This window comes from Geotrypetes seraphini, chromosome 3 (assembly GCF_902459505.1).
Source record: "Geotrypetes seraphini chromosome 3, aGeoSer1.1, whole genome shotgun sequence".
Lineage (NCBI taxonomy): Eukaryota > Metazoa > Chordata > Amphibia > Gymnophiona > Dermophiidae > Geotrypetes > Geotrypetes seraphini.
The window spans coordinates 348,662,171-348,685,778 of record NC_047086.1 but is presented as its reverse complement, the minus strand read 5'-3'; the positions used below and the strand labels follow the sequence as shown (position 1 = coordinate 348,685,778).

General features: G+C 43.1%; 1 protein-coding gene across 1 annotated transcript in view; it reads left to right on the top strand.

The window, feature by feature from the left end:
* PACC1 (proton activated chloride channel 1) overlaps positions 1–18,093 on the top strand; it is an 86,147-nt gene extending 68,054 nt beyond the window's left edge. Inside the window, 3 exon segments of the mRNA XM_033939952.1 lie at positions 4,487–4,631; positions 12,522–12,629; positions 17,702–18,093. Of these exon segments, the coding sequence (XP_033795843.1) occupies positions 4,487–4,631; positions 12,522–12,629; positions 17,702–17,863 (415 nt within the window). The 3' untranslated portion in view covers positions 17,864–18,093.
* Positions 18,094–23,608: the final 5,515 nt, after the last annotated feature.

Here is a 23,608-nt window from a genome sequence, read left to right as displayed (position 1 = left end):
CTGAGGCCCTCCAAGTACCTACAAATCCAAAATGTGGCCCTGCAAAGGGTGTGAGTTTGAGACCACTGATCTAGCACAATACAATATAAATTACATCATATGTATGAATAACAACCCCCCCCCCAAAAAAACCCCCCCAGCAAATTAACAATTAAATAATGATCATTGATACTATCATAAATACAACAACAAAAAAGGTCAGTGTGGATGTGCATCTTATTCAGGCAAGTCACAATCAATCATTTGGTTTATCAGGCGCATGACTATAGGATATCAGTGGCTCCCATATTTTAGTAAATTGATATAAAGCATTGGATCTTACTGCAGCGACTCGCTCATATTTGGCAGTTGAACAAACAGTATTCCACCAAGTTATATACTCCACAATTGATGTGTCTTTCCAATGTTGCAATATAATTTTAATAGCCAAACTGAGCAAAATTCTTAGGGCTCCTTTTTACAAAGGTGCGTTAGGGCCTTTAATGCACAGAATAGCGCGCGCTAGCTGCTACCGCCTCCTCTTGAGCAGGCGGTAGTTTTTCGGGTAGTGCGCGCTAATCAGGTGCGTGCACTAAAAATGCTAGCACACCTTTGTAAAAAGAGCCCTTAGTAATTTTGAGTGATTCTCTGGTATTGGCTGCAGAAGACCAAAATGTCCCAATACCATAATATTTAGTGTAAGTGATTCCTTTATTTCCAACAAAGAACTGATAGTCTCCCATACACAAAGACCAATATTCACGTATATGATCGCAGTAATATAGTGAATGAATTAAAGTGCCGATTTCCTTTTGACATGTCCAATAGAGAATGACACGGTGAGCGATCCCCGCGGGCTATGGAGACTTTCCAGCCAAATTGCCGCAGACACGGGAACAAAACTTTTCAGCGCCCGCAAGAACGGTGAAAAGATTTGTCCCCGCAGGCAAATTTACCCCCTTCATTGTGACCTGCGAAACCGCGATTTACCGTGCCTGATCCTTTGTTTCCTCGAGCGGCCATGCTGTCTCCTCCATTCCAGCTCTCCATCACTGCATTGACTCCGCCCCCTTTTAATGTGCTGGCTCCTGATTAGTCACCTCTTCCTGCTCAAGCAGTGAGGGGACCAATCGCTACTGCCACACATGATTTGAAAACCCCATTTAATGGGTTGTAGTGGCACAGCAGTAGCGATTGGGATTTTGGAAAGGAGCTGCTTGGACTGGAATCGCTGCTGCCTGCTTGGACTGGAGTCGCTGCTGCCTGCTTGGACTGGAGTCGCTGGAGTTGCTGCTGCCTGCTTGGACCGGAGTCACCGCGGACTTGGAGCTGAACCTTCGTTTTAGAACTCGTTGTAAGAGGTAAGGTCTTTCTGCTTGCCTGCCCAGGGTTCCCGAGGGGAGGGGGGGGGTTCAGTTCGGTTGAGCTGCTCTTGCAGCACAGAGCTGGGGTTTTTGTTTTGTTTTTTTTAAATCTGCTAGTTTAAATCTGCTAGGTTTTTTTTTTTTTAAATCTGCTAGTTATTGAACACGTGCTGCAAGACTGGAGGAATTCAATCCAGGACCAGCAAGTGTTCAGTAACCCATGGAAATGGCCCACACTTTCCTTCTGTTTGCCTGCCCAGGGTTCCCGAGGGGGGGGGGGGGGTCCGGTTGAGCTGCTCTTGCAGCACGGAGCTGGTTCTTTTTTTTTTTTTTTTTTAATCTGCTAGTTTAAATCTGCTAGTACAGGTTGTGTTTTGTTTTTGTATAGTTAAGTAAGTTGTAAAGTTGTAAAGAATGTTTCCTTTATACGTTAATAAAGATAAGTATATAAAATCATACCTGTTTGAGGCTTTTTTGGATGCTGCGGTGATGGTGATGGGGCGGTGAATGGGATGGAAGTGGTGATGACGGGGCGGTGAAAGGGGTGGCGGTGACGGTGACAGGGCAGTGAAGGGAACGGCGGTGATGGGGCGGTGCAGAGGATGGTGGGCCGGGGATGGTGCAGTGACAGGGAAAGATTTTTTTCCCCGTGTCATTCTCTAATGTCCAACACTTGTTTGAGTTATCACTTTTAATTTTAGATAGTTTGTAAGGTGTCCAAATGGCTTTGTGGAATACAAAAAATATGGATTGTTTAATTGTAGCTGATCTTAATGATTTGTGGATAGAAGTCCAAATCTGTTCCCAACATTGCTCAGAAGCATCTGTCTTGATATCAGATTGCCATGTTGCTTCAGTGCCTTTAGGATGAGAAAACAAATTAGCCTGTAGAATTTTGTACCATTTAGAAGCAGCCTCCTTTTTAAATGTTGTTATTGTCATAAAAGACAGACTCGGGATAGAAGAGCTTAGCGGCTTACATCTTAGACAAGCATTAAGGCAATGTTGGAGTTGTGGAGGTTACCTTATAAAACCTCAGTGGTAATCTCTGGACAATTAAGAGGCATAACTTCCGTCTTGTCATGATTTAGTTTATATCCAGATAAATCAGAATATCTTTCAATTACTTCAGGTATATATGATTTCAATATAAAATAGCTATTCAAGACTTGCATTGACACAGTATGTTGATTAGGAAAAGACCATGTACAGCTGAAGTTATGGGCTCAGGAGAGAAGAATGTAAAATATGGAGATGGTCATAAGACTTGCACAGCTCTTATTGCAAATATGTAGCAGTGGAACCAAGAAAGTTTCAGACCTGAAGTGAAATTCTGAAGTATTTAGGTAGTACTGCTGCTTTAAGTGCGCTTGGCTATGTATCTTTACTTAATCATGAGAAATAGCTGATGCCGATGGAGTCAAGGTTTTGGTCTCTCTAACCATAATAAGTGAGTGTATTAATAGAAAAAACTTTCAGGCTTGTTAAGAATGAGTTCCCATGGGTAAAACTCCTTAATCCCAGGCTCAGCTTGTATATTTATATATTCTTAGTATAGAGAAAAGGAGAATACAATTTCAGCAGCAAACCAAAATTACAATTTGAAGAACCACAAAGTAGTTTAAAAATGTATACTTTTATAAGATATACTAGTATTTTAGCCCGTTACAATAACGGGTGCTAGAATATATGTCTGTCTGTCTTTCTTTTTTTCTGTCTCTTTCTCCCTCCTGCTGTCTTTCTTTCTGTCTGCCTCTCTCCCTGGCCCCCTTTTTCTGTCTGTCTTTCTGTGTCTCTCCCTGCCCCTGTGTCTTTCTTCTTTTCTTTCTGTCTCCCTTCCTCCCGCTGTCTGTCTTTCTTTCTATCTGTCTGTCTCTCTCCCTCCTCCTATGCAGCAGCATTTCTCTTCCCCCACTTCCCTGTGCAGCAGCCACAGCAGCATTCCCTCCCCCTCCATTTCCCTCCCCCCACACCACTTCTCTGTGCAGCAGCAGCGTTTCCCCCACCCCCCTTTCCCTTCTCAAGGTCTAGTCAGCTTCTTTAGTCCCTTCCCGCCGCCCCCCCTTCCCTTCCCGCAGTCCTGACAAACCTGCCGACTCCAGCAGCGTCTGCAGCACTGTACACTGTCCTGATTTGCTCTGCCGCATCTCTCATGATGTCATCAGGGACATGCCAGAGTAAATCAGGGCAGTAGAAGGCCCCGAAGCAGCGTGTGCAGAGTGCTGAAGTCTGATGGAGTCGGGACTGAGGGAAGGGAAGGGGGGGGGCGGGAAGGGACTAAGTGAGCCGATCGGATCGTGGGAAGGGAAGGGGGGGAGGGCGGCAAGGGACTAAGTGAGCCGGTCAGACGTCGGGAGAACTGACTTACTGATCTGTGGAGAGCAGGGAGTCCAGCGCTGGCGGCCAGTCCTGCGAGTGTAGGTAGGGGCAGGGGACTCAAGCATGCGCACTCCTGCGGCCAAGAACGTACAGAACATGGAACAGGGAAAACGGAACATGCAAGTAGGAGTGCGCATGCATGCTAGGGTTTTATTATATAGGATGAATGAATGCTTACAGAGACAAGCTATTAGGACTGCAAAGGCCTTCTATCGCTTGCCCCAGTAAGCATTCATTAGTCTTAAGGAGGAGAAGGGATTTTGGATTTAGCTCATACCTTCCCCCTCCCCCCCATTTTTGCTCAATATACTAGATATTTCCTGTTCCCCTGGAGCTTACAATCAGAATTTACATCTAAGATAACGAAGTGTTATTTGACTTTTTCAAGATCACAAGGAGTCACAGTGGGATTTGAACCCTGACTTTCCTGGTTCTTGGCCTGCTGTTCTAACCGTTAGTCCTAGGGTTACCAGATAACTCTAGAAAAAGGAGGATGGATTGAGACATCCAGGTTTTACTTCCATTGACAGCAATGGAAGTCTCAATCCGTCCTCCTTTTTCTGAAGCCATATGGTAACCATAGTTAGGTCACTCCTCCACTCTGTCTCTAACAAAAGCTACTGAAATCATGGAGGGGAGATGCTTCTTAATCCCTTCCTACTTCCCCTGACAACAGTCAACGGCCTGTATCTAGTAATGTAGCTGATTTCTGTGGCTGGCAGTAACATACAATATAATTTCCCTCTTTTTTTGCATTTCTCAAGCTCAGACAAAGCGGGGTTCATGAAAGACTGTGAGAGTTCTTTCTCCAGCTGGAAGTTTTCTGGAGGATTTCGAACCTGGGTGAAAATGTCGCTGGTGAAAACCACAGAAGAAGATGGTCGTGAGTCTGTTGAGTTCAGACAGGAGGTAATTGGAGGCAGAAAAGCTTCATGGATAAAGCATTGTAGTTAGGTCCCATCTGCATACTTTACTTTTAATGTATTTAATCAGGTTGATATCACCTATCTATAAGGCTGAATTAAACCATTTCTCACTGTTTCCGTCACTGACTCAATATACGATAGTAAATCTAAAAGTAAAGGCAAAATACATTTTAACGGCTTTAAAAGAAATAACTGTGAGCAATTGAACATATCGCTTTTCCACAAAGTCCCCATGCAAGACGACGCATTTGTTGTATAATTCATCTAGCTTCTGCATTCCTGCAGAAAAGAAGTTTTTTGGCCGCTTCTGAAGCCAAGTGAGCACTGCTTCCTTTATTTCATCATACTTTGTCTTTTGCTCTCTGGGTTGGAGATAGACACCCATGTCTCGTCACCAGTGACAATTCTTTCCAGAATATTCAGATTTTCTTCATACTGTCTCGGGAACTGGGTTGCAACCTCCACATGCTGTTGCTTGTACAGATCAGTAAGCAGTTTGGGAACCCATCTTGGGCAGACTTTCCTGTATCCCAAGTCATCATGCATTATGGCAAATGCAGATCCATAGCTGATATCCAAATTTGCAGCCAGTCGAGTCACCATTATTCATCAGTCTTCTTTAATCAAGGTATCCATCCTGTCAATGTGCTCTTGTGTGCATGATGTTGATGGATGGGTGACCAGAACAACCTTCATCAGTTACACCTGTTCTTCCCACTTTATACCTTTTTTACCTACTCGTGAATCTTTCATTGATTCATAGTACTATGACCATACTGAGTCAATACCCAAAAATGAATTTCCACATGTTTCACGCCCTTTGCCCAAAGAAAGCGCACTACTACATGTTGTTCTTCAGTGGTACAATCTTGCAATGGAGCGTCCATGTTTCTGACCTAATGGCTGCCACATAGCTAAAGGCTGAGTGCTGCACTGTATGTGGACAAACTATCCAACATATGTTGCATTTCACTAGCTCTGTCCTGGTTATTGAATAATTGCCTTTAATTTTTGATTTGTCCTTGTAACATGCGCTGATGACTTTGCTTGTGTATAAGAATGACTGGGTCAGACTCTGGTCAGGACACGATTGGTGGGCTTAGTGAATCTAGCCCCAAGTATGCGAGCGTTCTCTGACCCCCCCCAACCCGATTCACTAAACTGCCCGATCCGCACATGCAAATAAGGGGAAATGGCATGCAAAGCAGGAAGGCAACGATTCACTAAAAAGAAGAAGGAACACCGATTGGGCTGGCCGATCCAAAAAGAAGCAACTGCTGAGGACTAGTTGCTCACGTCCTTCCCAACTGTCCCGCTCTTTGCCACCCTGAAATCCCAGCCCTGCAGCCCCGAAATCCAAAGTAAAACCATACTTCCCCCAGAGTAAAACCGCCCTGCTCGCTGCCTCCCCGACTCTCCTGGCTCACACTGCCGGGAAGGACTCTCCTGCTCTCTGCCGCCCTTCCCTGCGGGGCCGCAGAACACGCCACCGTGCAGCTCCACTATAAACCCGTGGGCTATAAAACCACAGGCTTGCGAGTAAAAGTCAAAAATGGCAAAAAAAAGTCAAAAAGCAAAGTTTATGCCACGGAGAGTAAGCGTATGCGCAGACCATCTACAGGCAAAGAAGATGGTCTGCCCATGCGTTGGGATTGCTCTGCGGCGATCCGTGTGGTCGGTGTGGGGCGTGACTCCGGTCGCCACAATTTGCACGAGGACACGTTGTGGATTGCTCACCCGGGAAGACTCAGCCACAGATTGCTCGTGGATCGCCCAAAAAAAGGTCAGTGAATCTAGGCCTTGGTTTACTGAGCCCATCATCATGCTTCCAACAATGGCCAATCTTCTGGATCACTTGAAAATACCTTATCGGGCAATCCGTTCTTTGTTGTCCACTCCCAGCTATACAGAGTTGCATTCCTCAAGCTTATCTGCCTAACAGTTGTTACTAGGTTTGTGCTGTGAACAACTTGTAGAGCGATAGAACTTTTGAGAAATTGTTGTTCTCAGAAACTTGTCCAAATCCTTTTTTTTTTTTTTAACCTATCTATGTTACTAGCTATGAAATCATCTCCTGGCAACAAATTCCACAGCTTCACTTTGCATTGATTGCAAAAAAAATAAATAAAAAATAATCCTTAAATTTGTTTCAAATATGTAGTTTATATGTAGGGCTTCATATTATCAGCTATAACTAGAAAACCCGGATAAAAAATCCCCAATGAGAAATTTGGGATTTCCAGTTATAACTGAAAAATTCTATCTCTCCAGGAGCACTTGGATGATATCATCAGAGTATCAGAATGGGGTGGGGGAGCACTTAAGGACCCAACTGTGGCAGAGTTCTCTTTAAAGTGGAAGCAAATGATTCTTCTTTTTTTTTTTTTTTATAAATCTTTATTGATTTCCATACCTTCAACAATGCAATACAACAAATGCAATGTACAATGATACAATAAAAGCACATTTTAACATGCTCATAATCAACCTTTTTTCCCCACCCACCCTTCCATCCACCCACCCAATAATCATTCAATAGAACATAAATACATATATTACCATAAAAACTTTACCCTATTTTAGATAATGATAACTTTCCACCCACCTCAAATATAAAAACTCAGAAATCAGATTATGACATAAATATCCCTCCCACACCCTGGATATGTACCAAAATAAACAAAAGCTTGAATCACAATAATCAGTTAATTATCAACTATAATGAGGTAACATAAGATGTCATTGGGTCCCATATCAATTTTTGCATATTATCATGCACCACATTCTCAGCATTTATTGTTTCAAGTCTATAGCTAGAACAAAGACTTGCCCACCAGAATAAAAAATTTAAATGATCACAGTTCTTCCAAAAGGCAAATGATTCTTAACAGCTGGAAATCTGCTCACCTTCTGAACATAACCTTTTGGTGGATGTGATACAGTCCATTTTTGTTATCCATGCATTTATCTTGCACGAATTCACTTATCCACAGTTGCATCAATTTCAACCAATATTCCCCATTCGAGCCACTGTGTTTGCGTATTCACGAACCAGCACTTACAAAACCCTTCCTCCCTCATCTGATGCCATGCAGGCATTACCTGGGCCTGCTATAAGCCCTGGTGGTCCAGCGGTAAGCCAGGACAGGAGCAATCCCTCCGCCTCCTGTCCTGGCTGACTGAAACTTCTCGCCTCCCGGACCTGTAAAGCCACCTTTAAAAACCCTGATGGCCAGCTGTGAACCAGGCAGGAGTGATCTTCCTACACTCAGAAATGCTATCTAAAATGGCTGCCGTGAGTTCCAGTGGCAACCTTGTGATACTGCGGGAACTCGCGGCAACCATTTTAGAAAGCGCCTCTGCACAGGGCATGAGCGTAGGAAGATCACTAGGGGTTTAAAAGTAGGCTTTACATGTCTGGAAGGAATTGACGGGGGCAAGAGGGATTGCTCCTGTCCCGGCTCACTGCTGGACCACCAGGGCTTACAGCAAGCAACAGGTGGGAGGGGGACACTGAACCTAACTCTATTCTCGCAAGAAGATCTGCAGTTCACTTTACATGGTTTTGAGGTGCAAGGTGTACTGCTGGAACCTAACCTGTATTTTCACATAGAGACATCTTTTTTGTTCATGATTTCACGGTCTTTCCTGGGAACCATGTTATCGCAAATAATGAGAATGGACTGTACATAAATATGAACTTAAGTTGACCAATTTTTCCAGCAAATTGTCTTAACACAAGATTTGGGCTCCATTTACCCATTACTTATAAATTAGATGACAAATTATGCTGAACAATTGTTAACATACTGTAAAATAACAGTATTTTTAATCTTGTTCTTCCCCATTATTGTCACTCACTTTTCCTTTTTTATAATAATAGTTAAATGATATTAAATTAACATGTGGCATAGTGAGGTCAGAACTACAGCCTCAGTACCCTGAAGTTGTAGGTTCAAACCCCGCACTGTTTCTTGTGACCCTGGGCAAGTCACTTCATGCTCTACTGCCCCAGGTACATTAGATAGATTGTGAGCCCACCAGGACAGATAGGGAAAGTGCTTGAAGTATCTGAATATAAACCACTTTGAGTGTGGATGTATAACTATAAAAAGGTGGTATACAAGTCCCAATCCCTTCTCTACCCCCGATCTTATATTTGCATTAGTAGCTCTCTCTAAGTTACTGTTTCAGTATTGCATCATACGTTTTTGTACCACCTTTGGTGGGCACCCTAATGTATCGGTTTTTTGTTTTTGTTTTTAATTAATATCTCTTTTTCAATAAAATTTCATGAAATCAAAGTGGAGGCATCTTGCTACGTTGCCCCCTCTGTTTAGTCTGCCCTTCATCCTCTGGCTGCCGACACTGCGAGAACAGGTATTTCTTCCAAGATACAAGAAATGCCTGCTCTCACATTTCGATTCCATTGTTTCCAACTACAGTATAGGACATAAACTGCAAATGCGTGTCCATAGCATTTAACCATGTAATAAACTCTTAACTGTTCTTCAGTTCCATTCCATAAGAAAAAGAGATCATCCAAAAATCTGCACCATAAGGTTATGTTTTCATAGAAAGCTGATGGATACTGTATACCAACCATCTTTCAAATTTATCAACATATAGGGTGGCCATGGATGGGGCTAGTGTTGCCCCCATTGCCACTCCCCAAATGTAATCCTTATGGAAAAAGTAATTGTCCTGAATAACCCATTCTGCCAGACATATCAAAAAATCTGTAGAAACACATTGTTCTCTAACCCTGTTATTCCAGCTTCTCTCTAATTAATTGTAACACACCATCCTGGAGAATCCGTGTATACAGGGAAGTAATGTCCAAAGTCACAAAATAGACTTCCTGTGTAGGGCCTTGATGATATTCTAAAATCTGTAAAAATTGTGATGAATCCTTTATATAAGAGCGCACCTTCATATCTTCTTTATGCAAAATAAATCCACAAATTTTGATAATTGCTCTTAACACCAAATTTCTGGTATTTACAATGGGGCATCCTGGTGGGTCCACAATCCTTTTGTGTATTTTCGGGACAAAATATATCTTTGGCCATTTTGGATATTTCTCAATCAAAAACATCAACATTCGAAGTCTATATTGTCCACAGAAATTGTCCATGGAAATATCCCCCAATAATTGAATAGTAGGGTTCCATCTCCAATTTTGTATATGTCACCAATAGTTGACATCTATTTTCTTGTTTATACTGACTTCTATCCTGCAATACTGTTGCTCCCCCCTTGTCTGCCTTCATTATTTCATCATTTCCAATAAGTTGTAATGCCTTATATTCTTTCGTGAGTGCTGTCAGGAGAACTGGAGATGCTCCATGAAGACCAAGTGAATTTTTTTCAGCATTTTGTGACTGGAGATGAGACTTGGGTCTATCACAGAGATCCTGAGTCCAAAATGGAGTCAATGCAGTGGAAGCACAAGTTATCCCCACCCCAAAAAGTTAGTCGGAAAAAACTGTAGGCAAAGTCAAGGCAACTGTCTTCTGGGATGATGGACTTTTGCTTCTGGAGTTCATGCCACACAAGACAACCATAACCAGGGAGAGTTACACCAACACAATGATTGCTTTGCAGCAATTGGGGAAAATGGTCAGAGAGCATAGAATATTCATTTCTATGTAAGCAGATTATATACAACTGTTTTTACCTTTAGAAGCGGTTAAGATATGGGCAATAGAAAAGTTTAATTTTATATTTAGATGAAAATATGACTTGGTAAACATAGCTAAACTCTATGGGCGTTCAACCGCCTGTCGCGCTAGTCGCTAATGCCTCCATTGATGAGGCGTTAGTTTTTTGGTGTGCCGCAGGGGTTAGCGTGTGATGAAATGTCCGACGCGCTAACCCCCGTAGCGCACCTTGATAAAAGGAGCCCTATGTTAAGGAATGGGGAATATTAGGAAGGGTTATCAGTATGCTTAGGAGCAATGCCTCCCAAGGGTAAAGTGTTAATATAGAAAAACAAGGTACAGGACAAGAACATATTGCCAATGTAACTAACAGCCTCTTTTACAAAGCCACGCTAACGGCTGCGCTGTGCTAACAGCCCAGAAGCCCATAGAGATTTAAAGGGCTTTGGGGCTGTTGCTGCGCAGCTTTGTAAAAGATGCCGTAAGAGTGTTTTTTTAAAGTTAAAGTTAATTGTTCAATTGAAACCTTATTTGGATATAAAAGCAATGGCAACAGTGATTCAGGCCCTCTTAATAATTACTTTGGATTGTAACCACAAGAGGCTGGGGGAGGGGGGTTGTTCCCGCATTCTGTGGTCACCAGTTGTCAAGTCTAATTCAAGGGAACATCTGGATCTGGATTCATGTAAAGATAGATAGAAGTAGTAAGAATGAGGGAAGGGAGCGGTTTAGTGATTCAGTTAGGGTATACAGTCACACAGCAGAGAGGTAGAGCTGGACAGTCTCCTGAGTCAATGATGTGTTCCCATTCTTTTCCTCATCTGTGTTTTGCACTTGGGCTGCACAGTAATTAAGAAAGTTAGGGGTCCTTTTACCAAGCTACAGTAAGCACGAACGTGGGATGTGCTCAGGTGTCCCATGGTAGTTGTGGGATCAGTGCACACTGCCCACGTGCTAAAAAATAGATTTGGCATGTCTGGGGTAGAGAGTACATTATAATCTCAGTCAATACTCTGGTATTGGTAAACCATTCATAATACCACAACTATATCTCTCAGTGCCGCTCTCTCTTCTTAATAAATTGCTTTAGTCAAACTATCAGGGCTTCAGACATGCCATTTGGTCACCACACAATTTTTTTGTGTTTGCTTGGTTGCCAAAATTCTTCTCACTGGCTAAGGCTTCTTCACTAGCCCCTACTCAATATGTTTCACAATTTTTTGTTTTTTTTTAAGTGCTTCATTATATCTCAAACTTATTAAAGTGCTTAAAGTGCTTAATGTCAATAACTTAACCGTTATAAAAACTGGTTATAAAACTTATCTTATTATATTCTTTTTCTTGATGATCTTATCTCATCGGGAAAGGGACCTGTCATATCCATGTTTCGCCGACAGGCTGCTTCAAGAAAAGGTCCCCCTTTCACAACTTATTCTGCACCATCCTGATCCACATATCCAATCTTATCCAAAAAAATTTCTATGTGGATCGGGATGGTGCAGAATAAGTTGTGAAGGGGGGACCTTTTCTTGAAGCAGCCTGTCGGCAAAACATGTCAGATATGACAGGTCCCTTTCCCGATGAGTTAAGATCATCAAGAAAAAGAATATAATAAGATAAGTTTTAACCAGTTTTTATAACGGTTAAGTTATTGACATTAAGCACTTTAATAAGTTTGAGATATAATGAAGCACTTAAAAAAACCCAAAAAATTGTGAAACATATTGAGTAGGGGCTAGTGAAGAAGCCATAGCCAGTGAGAAGAATTTTGGCAACCAAGAAAACACAAAAAATTGTGTGGTGACCAAATGGCATGTCTGAAGCCCTGATAGTTTGACTAAAGCAATTTATTAAGAAGAGAGAGCGGCATTGAGAGATATAGTTGTGGTATTATGAATGGGGTAGAGAGTAGGCATGTTCTGCACTAATCAGTTAGTGTAAGCTGCATCCCTGCATGCTAACCAATTAGCACGTGAGCCTTTACCGCCTAACAAATATGTGGCAGTTCATAAGGGCTCACATGCTAATGGGGATATTAGCGAGTGGCTATTAATTGGAAATTATGACCATTTTATTGCCACACTCAAAGTGGCCTCAGCATATGGAAAAAACCTGTGCTGGGGATAGCACAGGCCAGTTTTTTTTAAAAGGGCCTCTTAGCTTTTTAAATGATAAAACTAAATAACTTCTCTTTTTTAAAATAATTGTAGACTAGTGTGGTGAACTACATTGATCTAAGACCTCATCCAGAAAAGAGTGACCAGCTGTTTTTCGTGGTCTTTGAATGGAAAGATCCATTTATTCAGGAAGTCCAAGATGTGGGTATATCTAACCTTTTATTTCAGTCCTATATGTTTGTAATGCTTTTTTTTTTTTTTTTTTTAACTGCTGTTCTCTTTGGTTAATAGCACAGAAGGTACACATTCGTCAAAGTGCACCAACATGACTAACAACCTTGGGGGGAGGGGGGCAATTTTAAAAGTAACTAGGTTTGTAATTGGCAATATGGACTACCTTTAAGACATGTTATTTTAGCACAGGTCCCATTTGATGCAATGAGGCCTGGTTACTAATAACTGGGATTAACTAACAATGTGTAGCCCACATTGATAACTCCCTTCTTACATGTGCAAAGAAACATTCTACATGTATAAGAAGATCTTCTAATCTGGCCTGAGAGTATGCATAGGAGCGTTTTCAGGGTCCAAGAAAAGATGGAGTTGGGGCAGAAATGCCATTCATGCAAGTATGCTACAAAATGCATACATACTGTGGCGGGGCCGGGGGTAAGCCTAGCGCTGGCAACCCAGCTCCCGCCCCAGGCGTAAGGACGGAGCGCTCCCAGGAGGACTCCCACTGGATAAGCAGTAGAATAATTAGTGGAGACTGCGTTCTTGGTAAAGTTCAGCTTTTATCTTTATTACCCCTAGTTCACATCACTAGGGTTCCAGTAGTCCCTCTGGTCTGAGGAGACTTAAAACAAAACATACTTTCATAAGGTTTCTTCCTTACAATACAGTCCAGCCTGCTGCCCAGGCAGAAAAGCCAAAAAAATAACCAAAACGTTTTCTCCTTAGTTTTGCTCCTTTTGTTTGGAAATACTTTAGGAAGCTCTGTGACCTAACCCACCCGAAGTCCAATGCCCCCCACTACCCTATGCTCCTGGGTAGGGCTAGGGAACTTTATATAACCCAACCTTTTATGACTGGTGTAAGTCCCCTCCCGAAAGTTCCCTGCTTCAGGGTTACACAATGTCAGGCCTCTGAGTTCCGTTACACTTCTCGGGGAAGTTAATTAAAGGTTCTCACCTCCTTCCCTTTATCTACACGGCCTCCCTCTCAGGCTCTAAGTGATTCATTCACACATGCTCACAGTTCTGCTATGGGAGAAAGAACGCTACACAAAGATACATTCACTTTCATTCCCCTCCCCCATTCATACCTTGTTAACTGTGATTCTCGAGAAGATCCCATACTGCGAGACTGCACTCCATCTCACTGCTTTCAGATAGCTCTCCCTCTAATTCCATTAGGGAATCTCTGCTTTCTGAGACAGGGTAAGAACTCCCTTCAGGGACAGCTAATGGCCAGCCCTGCCCTGGAAGTCTTTCTACTCCCCTGCACTTCTGCTTAGGAGTCAGAAGTCTGTTAGCTCGGGAGGGTTGTAAGACCAGCTGTGCTTTAGCTAGGGTCTGGGACAGAGACCTCCTAGCAGGCTCTTTCCTGCTTAGCACGGCATGTCTCTCCCCTGCATTCCTCCCTGCAGTCTTCTTCTCAATCTCCTCCCGAGTGTTTCCACCTGTGCTCATTTTATGCTGCAAGCTTAATCCCACTCTCCCTCTGGGTTCGTCCTGCTTGCCAGCCACACCCCTCTCATTAACCATGCCTGTGCTGGTTTTCTTTACTAGAGGTTTTGTTGGAGATTTGCCCAAGGTATTATAAAAGGGATTATAGTGCCCTAAACCAGATGTTATGGTTTCTGCCCTTCTCTCTCTGCCTTGCCCTGCCTGTTGGCTCTTGGTGATAGGTACAGAATTATTAGGCAGCTTCCTGGGCTTAGGAATAGGGGCCAGCCTTTGCAAGGCAGGGTTTAAAGCTGGGTTTAAACTGCTGACAGGCTCTTCCCTGTCACAATACGTACCAGTTCTTACTGGCACATACATGAACAACATAAGAATAGCCATAATGGGACAATGGTCCATCTAGCCCAGTATCCCATTTCCACAGTGGCCAATCCAGGTCCCAAGTACCTGGCAAAAACCCAAATATTAGCTCTGGCTTCCCCCATGTCTGTCTCAAAAGTAGACTATGGAATTTTCCTCCAGAAACTTATCCAAACTTTCTTTTTTTTTAATATCCATCTCTGTTAACACATATCTTCCAGAATGTGCAACATTTTGTAGGAGCCTCCCAGTAAGCTCTTGTATAAAGGCATAGACGTTGAAAGGCTGCTGCTCACCTTTCACTGTTTTCCAATGACCTCACAACGAAATCACATTTGCTGTATCGGAGATATGTATTTATTTTAGAAGTATGAAATCAATAATCAGCTTACAGAATTGGCATCAGAAAAATGGTTACACAGCAATTGTGCCAAGTGGAGGAAACTGCCAGAGCCTAGCAGTCTGGGCAAGCTCCAGTTCACTCTGGCCTTAATTCCTAATTTTGGATCTTTTATCCCTTAGCCTAGATGTATAACATAGTTATTTTGATTGGTTGCTTACACTTTTGAATTACTGATTGGTTGCCTTCTTAGGTAACTTTGGGTCATTACAAGACTTGGGTGTTGTCAAAAACAACTTCCCTATCTCCCATGATAGGGTGTCCTTGGTGCTGACCTCCAAGACCTCTGAAAATGGACCCCTCCCCTCTCAGTGGTCTTCTGCTTTTTCTTCTTGGGTGTTGCTATTACCAGCACATATGAGTTATTCTTAGTCACTGCCCTGCAGTGGCGTACCTAGCATATGTGACACCCAGGGCCCATCATTTTTTGACCCCCCCCCATCTATATGAAAAACATGATTTTTAGTAACAATCCACACGTCACACAAGAGTGTACCTAGGAAAAGGCAGCATCTTACATACTGCAGTGAGCAGTACATCAATACACCCATTGTAAAATTAAACAAGCCAGAATAGTAAAGATCAATCCTACACAGTCAATCCTAACAGAAAACCATGTCTTTTCGAACACACAGAACACAGAAAACACCTTTGCCTAGTATGTAATCACAAACTAACTCCTCCCCCTTTTACAAAACTGTAGTGTGGTTTTTAGCCTTGGTGGTAACAGCTCAGATGCCAACGCTAAAAAACGCTCTACAGTTTTGTAAATGGGGAGATAGAATAAAAATACGTAGACAAAGGTTAAACTGAAGCACCAAGAAGCTGGACTCTGCATACAATGCAACACCACAGAAACAGCGATGCATCTCCCCTAAAGCAAAAAAAAAAAAAATAGAATTTTTTTCTACCTTGTCTTCTCTGGTTTCTGCTTTCCTCATCTTCTTGTCACTCTTTTCTTTCATCCACTGTCTACCTTCTCTTTGCCCCTTCTATATGGCATCTTCTTTCCTTCTATTCCCCTTCCGGAAACTTTATGCCTCCCCCTTCCATCTCTGCCTTCACCCCCATTAGTCTGGCACCCATCTTCTTCCCTTCCATCTTCCAATGGTCTGGCATCTCTCTCCTCTCATTCCCTCTCCCACACCCTGGTTTTTCACTCTCTTCTCTCCCTTTCCCCCACTTCCATCAGCATCTGCCCCTTTCTCACCCTTCACGCTTCCATACCACCCTGACCCCCTTTCTCACCCTTCACCATGCTTCCATACCACCCTGACCCCCTTTTTCTCCTTCCACCATGCTTCCATACCACCCTGACCCCCTTTTTCTCCTTCCACCACCCTGCTATGCTCCTTTCTCTCTCCATCCAAATCAGCAAGATCCTGCGATGACTACTTCTGCTGCCTCTGCTCCGGAAGAGGTAAGTGAAGTCGGAGGGGGGCTGGGGCAGATGCAGGGAGTTGCGGCAAGGTCCCGCGATGACTGCGGCTGCCGGTCCACCCCCCTCTAACGTCACTTACCTCTTCCGGAGCAGAGGCAGCAGAAGTAGTCATCGCTGGACCTTCCTGCACTTCAGCGCAGCTGCCATACTTATTTCAGAGCAGAGTCGGCAGCCGCGCTGAGGTGCCGTTTTGAGCAGCGCGGGAGATTCCTGACCCGGCCAGCTGTGCACCCCGTTGAAGCGTGCACCTGGGGCGAACTGCCCCCCCCCCCCTTGGTACGCCACTGCCGCCCTGTGACTTATCATTTCATAGCAGATCATGTTAACCTGCTTCAGTCAATTGTTGTGGTCAGTACTTCCTCATGGAAATTTCTCCAATAGCTGTTTTTCAGATGCTGGCAGCTATTATGAGTTAAAGAGCAGGCTTATAGAATCCATTTTGTGCTTGGCCTAGTTTTCAGGCCCTGTCCTTTAACCGTGTGTGTTAGGGTTAGCTCCAGTGATTCTTCTCTCAAAGTGCATACATTGCCTTTATAAAATAGATGCAAAATATAGTTATGATTTATAGGTTATTAAAACTTGTTGAATTGCCTTTCCTCAATAAGATAACAAAGGCAATGATTACCCCCTAAGAAAGCACCTGAATTCAGTTTTTTTCTGGAAAGCTCCTAAAGTCTGGCTTTCCCACGGTATATTGGGAAATCTGTGTTCAGTAATGTGAAAGCTCCTGTATCTATGGGGACAGAATGCTTCATCTGAATGAGTACTGTAACAATTTATACAGGATCTGGTCCTGCCACTAGGTGAACTAAATATCATCCTAGGATGGCTGCATTTGGGGGGGGGGGGAGCAGGGGGTATAGTAGGAAAGTAGAATCTTATCTATTCCCTTTGCTTCCTTTCATCGCCTCTTCCCAGGTAGTGTATTCAGTGAGCTAATGAGACAGGGAGGATGAGAGTGTTATCCACAGAAATAGAGAATGGAGGAAAAGAAGAGGTGGGTTTAGGCAGAAAGATAAGAAGCTCAGCCTTGGCCATGGTCAGTTTTAAATAGCTTGAAGTCTTTAAGCTCTGGTTGTGCTTAAGCATAGTCACATCCCATTCCAGAAGGCCTAGGAAGAGGTATGGCAGTGGCACAAGCCCAGCAGGGGGAAGACATGGAGGAGGAGATGCTGAATACTATGAAGAGTAGGGGATGGGATGCTGGATTACCAGGTAAGGCCTGGGTGGTGCTAGGGTTGGGCACAGCTGCAGGTTTTGCACAGGGCATTGGGTACCCCTTGGGTTAGCGCTAATTTTACAGTTGAGTTAAAATATGCATTGTAAGATCATCTGATGACATTTGGAAAAAAATAGTGACTAGCTTTTAAATACTTATTTTCCTCAGATCATCACTGCCAACCCCTGGAACATGATTGCACTTCTATGTGGTGTTTTCCTGGTGTTATTTAAGGCTGCGGATTTTGCTAAATTGAGTGTCAAGTGGATGATAAAAATTCGAAAAAGACATCTGAAAAAGAAAGCCCGACAGATGAACCATATAAGTTGAGGGACACTGAACATCTCGGATACACTGGAAAAAAATACCCCAACTTTTTCTGCAGACTAACAGAAAAGTAAAAAAGGATAAGAACGTCAGAAGCAAGCCAGATTCTGCCCTTATTGAAGTCGTATTTTGACCAGACTGGCCGTGTGCAAAAGGGACAGTGCAGCTGCCAAGGAAATAGACAAAAAAAAAAAGAATTCTAGAATGTCTTAAATTATGGGGTTAAAGTGTGTGTGTGGGGGGGGGAGGGGCAGGCGGGAGGGAAGGACTATATTCCCTCCCTTTGGGGGCCTCTTCTTTCTCTTCAGAGCTCTGGCTTCCCATCTTTCTCCATTATCTTTTCCTTAGTTCACTTCTGAGACTTTCAAGATTCTTTCTGCTCTGGAAGTGAGCGAAGGGAAGGGTGGATCAGCTAAGACAGCCAGAGGTGTGTGCTGCTCCCTACAATAATTCAGAAGAAATGGAAGAGTCAAGTGTCAAGATATTTCCATTCCATTGACGGCAGCAATCACTCCTTTCACCTGTGTGCCTGTGATGAAACTTTGCATACAATAATTCTGAGCACCATTTACAATTCCAGGTAATCGGAAGGTGGATACTAGCACTGTCTCCCTTAACATTTATATGCAGTATATGTTGCAAAATGTACTTGGGCATTTTATGATCTGATACAAGACTGGCATTCCAGGTTAATGAACTGAAGAATTTCACAGCTGTCAAGCCATGCTGTGCACTATTTTCAGTACTTATTACACAGTTGAGTCACATTATTATGACCACTGCCTACCTGACGTCAGGGACGCACAGCCAATGAATGAATGCCTATGTCGTGCGCAGAAGGTGGGATGTCAGCAAGGTGCCAATATAGCAACCATAGTTGTTGTGGAGAAAAAAAAGTACAATTTATCAGACATTGAAAAAGGCATGATCATTGCATCCTGTGCCAAGGGAGGCATTATTTCGGAAATGGCAGAGTTTGTGAACTGTTATGGGCTGCTGTGGTTAAAGTGGACGAATGGAACCTTTTCAACGACCCAAAATGGTAACTGTGGGGCAGCACGAGCCATTGATGCAAGAAGTGAACATCGGCGCGGGTTGGTGCGGGCTGATCAGCACACAACTGTGAAGCAACTTACCATACTAACGAACCAGAGAGCTTCTGGATGTGTGTACAAAATGACTGTGCAACGAACCCTGTTGCAAATGGGGCTTCGGAGCAAACGGCTGGTCTGTGCACCCATGCCCTTGAGAGTTCAATGCAAAAAATGGCTGCCATTTGTCCAGAAGTGCCAATATTGGACTTGCATCGACTGACAGAGGGTTGCCTTCTCCAAAGAGACAGTATTATTGTGTGCCTTTTCCAAAGAGTCATGTTTTAAATGGATGGATGTTGGTATGTCAGGCGTTAAACTGCTGAGAAAAAACACCCAGCAACCATTGTTGGACATACACAAGCTGGTGGCGGCAGAGGTATGGTCTGGGTCCCTTGATACATTTGAAAGGCACTCTCAACCAATATGAGTATCTCTCCATCCTTACTGATCAAGTACACCTGTACACGTTGACGGTCTTCCCTATGGCCAATAGGACCAGTCAACAGGGCAATGCCTCTAGCAACCATCTAGCATCTTATTGAGTCACTCCCACAGTGTCTGGCTGCCATCCGTGCTGCAAGAGGTGGGTATTCTGGATATTAACAGGTGGTCATAATAATGTGACTGTGTAAATCATGACCACACAAAAGGACAGCTAAATTTCTGGCAGCAATTCACAGATCACTGAAATTTTGGTGGATAGGCCTGTTACATTTTGTGAATCAAGGTCTGGGACTAAATTGGTCAGGTACTAAAACTGGCTAGGTTTAAACATCATTTTAAACTTTAATATAAAGGGAACATTTTGTGTCAACTTTATATATCAAAATTGTTCTGGTATAACAGCCAAATATTTTCAAGGTCATTTGAAATAAAGTGCCTCTCACTCAGCTGAACTGATGGAAGACACGCTTTAACCCTGAGGGCCCTGTACTCTAACTCATATTTTAGGATATAAGAACTGTGCAGTTTATTGTGATATGTTGTGAAAATTTCCATTGTTGTCATTGTCTTCATTTTTATCTAATTGCATTATAGTTTTCTGTTTCATATGTCCTTGGTAGAATTTCTCATTATGGCATAAAACTGTCCCACAATGTGTATGTATGCAGTATAGGCAGTCCCCGGGTTAAGAACGGGTTCTGTTTTTTAAACCATTCTTAAGTTGAATTTGTATGTAATTCAGATCCTAGTATTCTTCCCACCCTGTCCACCTCCTTGAGGCCCCTCTTGCATACCTTTCCATCTGTCCCACTGTTCCCTCTCCACTACCACATACATTACTCCCTCTCATCTCTCTCTTCCCCATGCATCTCTACCTCTCTCCTCTCCTACCACCATGATCAGTAATTCTCTCTCCCTCCCTATGCCCAATTCTCCTTTCTTCATCTCCCCATGTGCACCATCTTTCTTTCCCTCTCACTCAGACACCCAATTCTCCCTTTCAATTCCCTCCCCCACAGCAGCATCTCCTTCCCTCCCTCCATTCTATGGCTCATGCTCCCCTCCCTCCCTCCATTCTGTCCCAAGTTCATGCCCCTCCCTCCTTCCTTCCATAATTTGTCCAGTTTCTGCTCCTTCCTCCCGAATCCCAATGCGCTTCCCTCCCGAGTCCCAATGCACCTCTCTCTCTTTCCCTCCCTCCCTCCCTCCATCCATCCATTCTGAGCCCCAAGTATGTACCTCCCTTCCACAGGTGTTTACTTTTTTCTGGCCGGCTCCCTCCTTCCAGCCACAGTTGTTTCTTTGCACAAAGCTGCGGGCAGTAGCTCCTATGCGTATCCTGCGGCTGAGCTGGAAGCCTTCCCTCTGACATCAAAGGAAGCTCCTCTGAGGTCAGAGGGAAGGCTTCTGGCTCAGCTGCGAGACGTGCGTAGGAGCTGCTGCCCACGGCTTCATGCAGAGAAACAACTGCAGCTGGAAGAAGGAGGGAGCCAGCCAGAAGGTAAACACCTGCGGGAGGGAGGTACGTACTTGGGGCACAGAATGGAGAGGAGAGAGAGGAGCATGCTGGGACACAGGAGGGAGGGAGAGGGGCGCATTGGAACACTGACGGTAGAACATTAGAACTGCCATACTGGGACAGATCCCTGTTTGTAAGTATGAGTCAGATGTAAGTCAGATGTTTGTAAAACAGTGACTGTCTGTATATGACAAATGTTATATATTTTATATCTTTCCTTTTGTCTGCGATATTTTGCACTTGACTTTGCTTTTACAGTTTTATAAGTTAATAGTCTCCCCCCTTTAGATTTTTTTTTTTTTTTTTTAATAATAAAGATTGATATGTTAGATTTGTTCACTCATCCTTCCAAGTTACAATGCGTACACCAACTATTTCCTTGTCCTTAGAGGACTTACAAGCTAAGGGGCCCTTTTTCTAAAGCTTAGTGGACAAGCTAAGTTTTAGTAAAAGGACCCCTAAATTTTGTACCCGAAGCAGTGGAGAATCATGTGACATATCCAAGATCACAAGGAGTGTCAGTAGGAAAGGTAGAATTCCCAGATCTACCATTCTACACCAGATATTTCTATAGGAATCCAGGCCCAAGTCTCAGCCTGCCTGTCTGTCTCATCGCCATTTAAACTGACCAAGGCTAAGACTGAGCTTCTTATCTTTCCACCTAAACCCACATCTTCTTTCCTCCCATTCTCTATTTCTGTGGATAACACTCTCATCTTCCCTGTCTCATCAGCTCACAATCTCGGGATCATCTTTGACTCCTTTGTCTCTGCTCATATCCCACAGACTGCTAAAAAGCCTGTCATTTATTTCTGTATACTATCATCAAAATCCAACCTTTCCTTTCTGGGCACACTACTAAAACCCTTATCCACACTTGTCACTTCTCACCTAAATTACTGCAACTTGCTTCTCACAGGTCTTCCACTAAACCATCTCTCTCCCTTTCAATCCATTCAAAATTCTGCTACGCAACTTATATTCCTCCAGTGTCACTATGTTCACATTACCCCTCTATTCAAGTCACTTCATTGGCTCCTTATCCATTTCCATATACAGTTCAAACGCCTCTTATTTACTTACAAGTGCATTCACTCTGGAGCTCCGCAGTATCTCTTCCTTCCTTATATTCCTCCCTGGGAACTCCCTTAATCGGATAAGTTTCTGTTATCTGTACCCTTCTCCTCTACTGCCAACTCCAGACTCTGTCCCTTCTGTCTTGCTGCACCATATACCTGGAACAGACTGCCTGAGTCAGTACGTCAAGCTCCAACTAGCAGTATTCAAATCTAGGCTGAAAGCCCATCTTTTTTAAGGCTGCTTTTTAACTCCTAACGCTTACCAGTATCTGTTTTATCATTCCCTCTGTGAGAAATTCCATAACCCCTATTTGTGTTTTAATTAGATTGAACTGTAAGCTGTATTGAGCAGGGATTGTCCCTAACATGTTTAATGTACAGTGCTGCTTATCTCTAGCGGCACTATAGAAATAAGTAGTAGTAGTAGTAATAATTTTGAACCTTAGTTTCCCGCCTGCTGCTCTAATCACTAGTCTGTTCTTTCACTGAATAGTGGGAGTTCACTGTTTACATCAGTAGGGTGTAGCAACCCTTAATTATTTCTTTTTGTAAATTTTGAGTTCCTTTTCTTCTAATGTGGATATATATACTGCATATCAATACATAGGGCTGCAGTGCTCTTTGATTTTTTTTTTCTGATGAATGTAATTTATACACTGTATGCAGCTAAAATTTCTGTACAAACCTTCTTAGGCTTCCTGAAAAGTAAGTTCTAGCAGGCTTTCCCTCTAAGACTTCAATACTTCCTGGCCTGTTTTCTGAGTTCCTTAAATGGAAGCTGCTTTGCTGCTTTTTTTGGGAATTCTACTAAATAAAAGTCAAGTCAAAGTGAGTCTGGCATTGTATTCCATAGGGACAGGCCTGCAACCCAATAAGCACAGGATATAGTGAGGACCTTGTGTGTCAATTTCAATAATGGAGCCTCTGACAGCTGTTGCTGAGAAGAACACAGTGATCATGACGCAGTATTAGTGTATGGTGCTGATTGCAAGCAAGCTGGCATAGTACCATGACATGCTTTGAACAGTTAGGCTGACAAAGGTAGCCAGTGCGGTGCATAAAGACCCAGCATAATCAACAGCCATTGAACATGAATTGAATAGTCAAAAAGGACTGTAAGGATAAGTCCCCTATCCCAGAATTTCCAGGAGCATCATTTGGAACTGCTCCAACACTGTCAACATAGTCTTAAAAGTTAATGAAAACCAGGCCTGGTTCTGGCTTCACCTCAAGGATTAACAGTTCACAAGGTTCAGCAATATTAAAAAGTATCACTAACATCCTGTATGCTCCCTCTCACTGTTGTCTTTAAATAAATATGTACTATGGTGTTCACATATTGACCAAAATGTCTGCAAACCCACCCACCCCCATCCCAGAGAAATGAAACACAGTATTGAGGATTATTATGCAGTTTTCAGCATTGCAGCAGGAAATTAATACACTCTTGTGTGTATCAACCTGGCTTTTACCCCATTTACACGGTAAGTCTAGTTTTAATCCAAAGCATTTTGATGTAGTGCTTGGTTTTGTGGCATCTATGGCTGTTTAGCATAGTTATTACACTTTGATTTCTGCTTTCTGAAATAACATTTAGCAACACACTCATGTG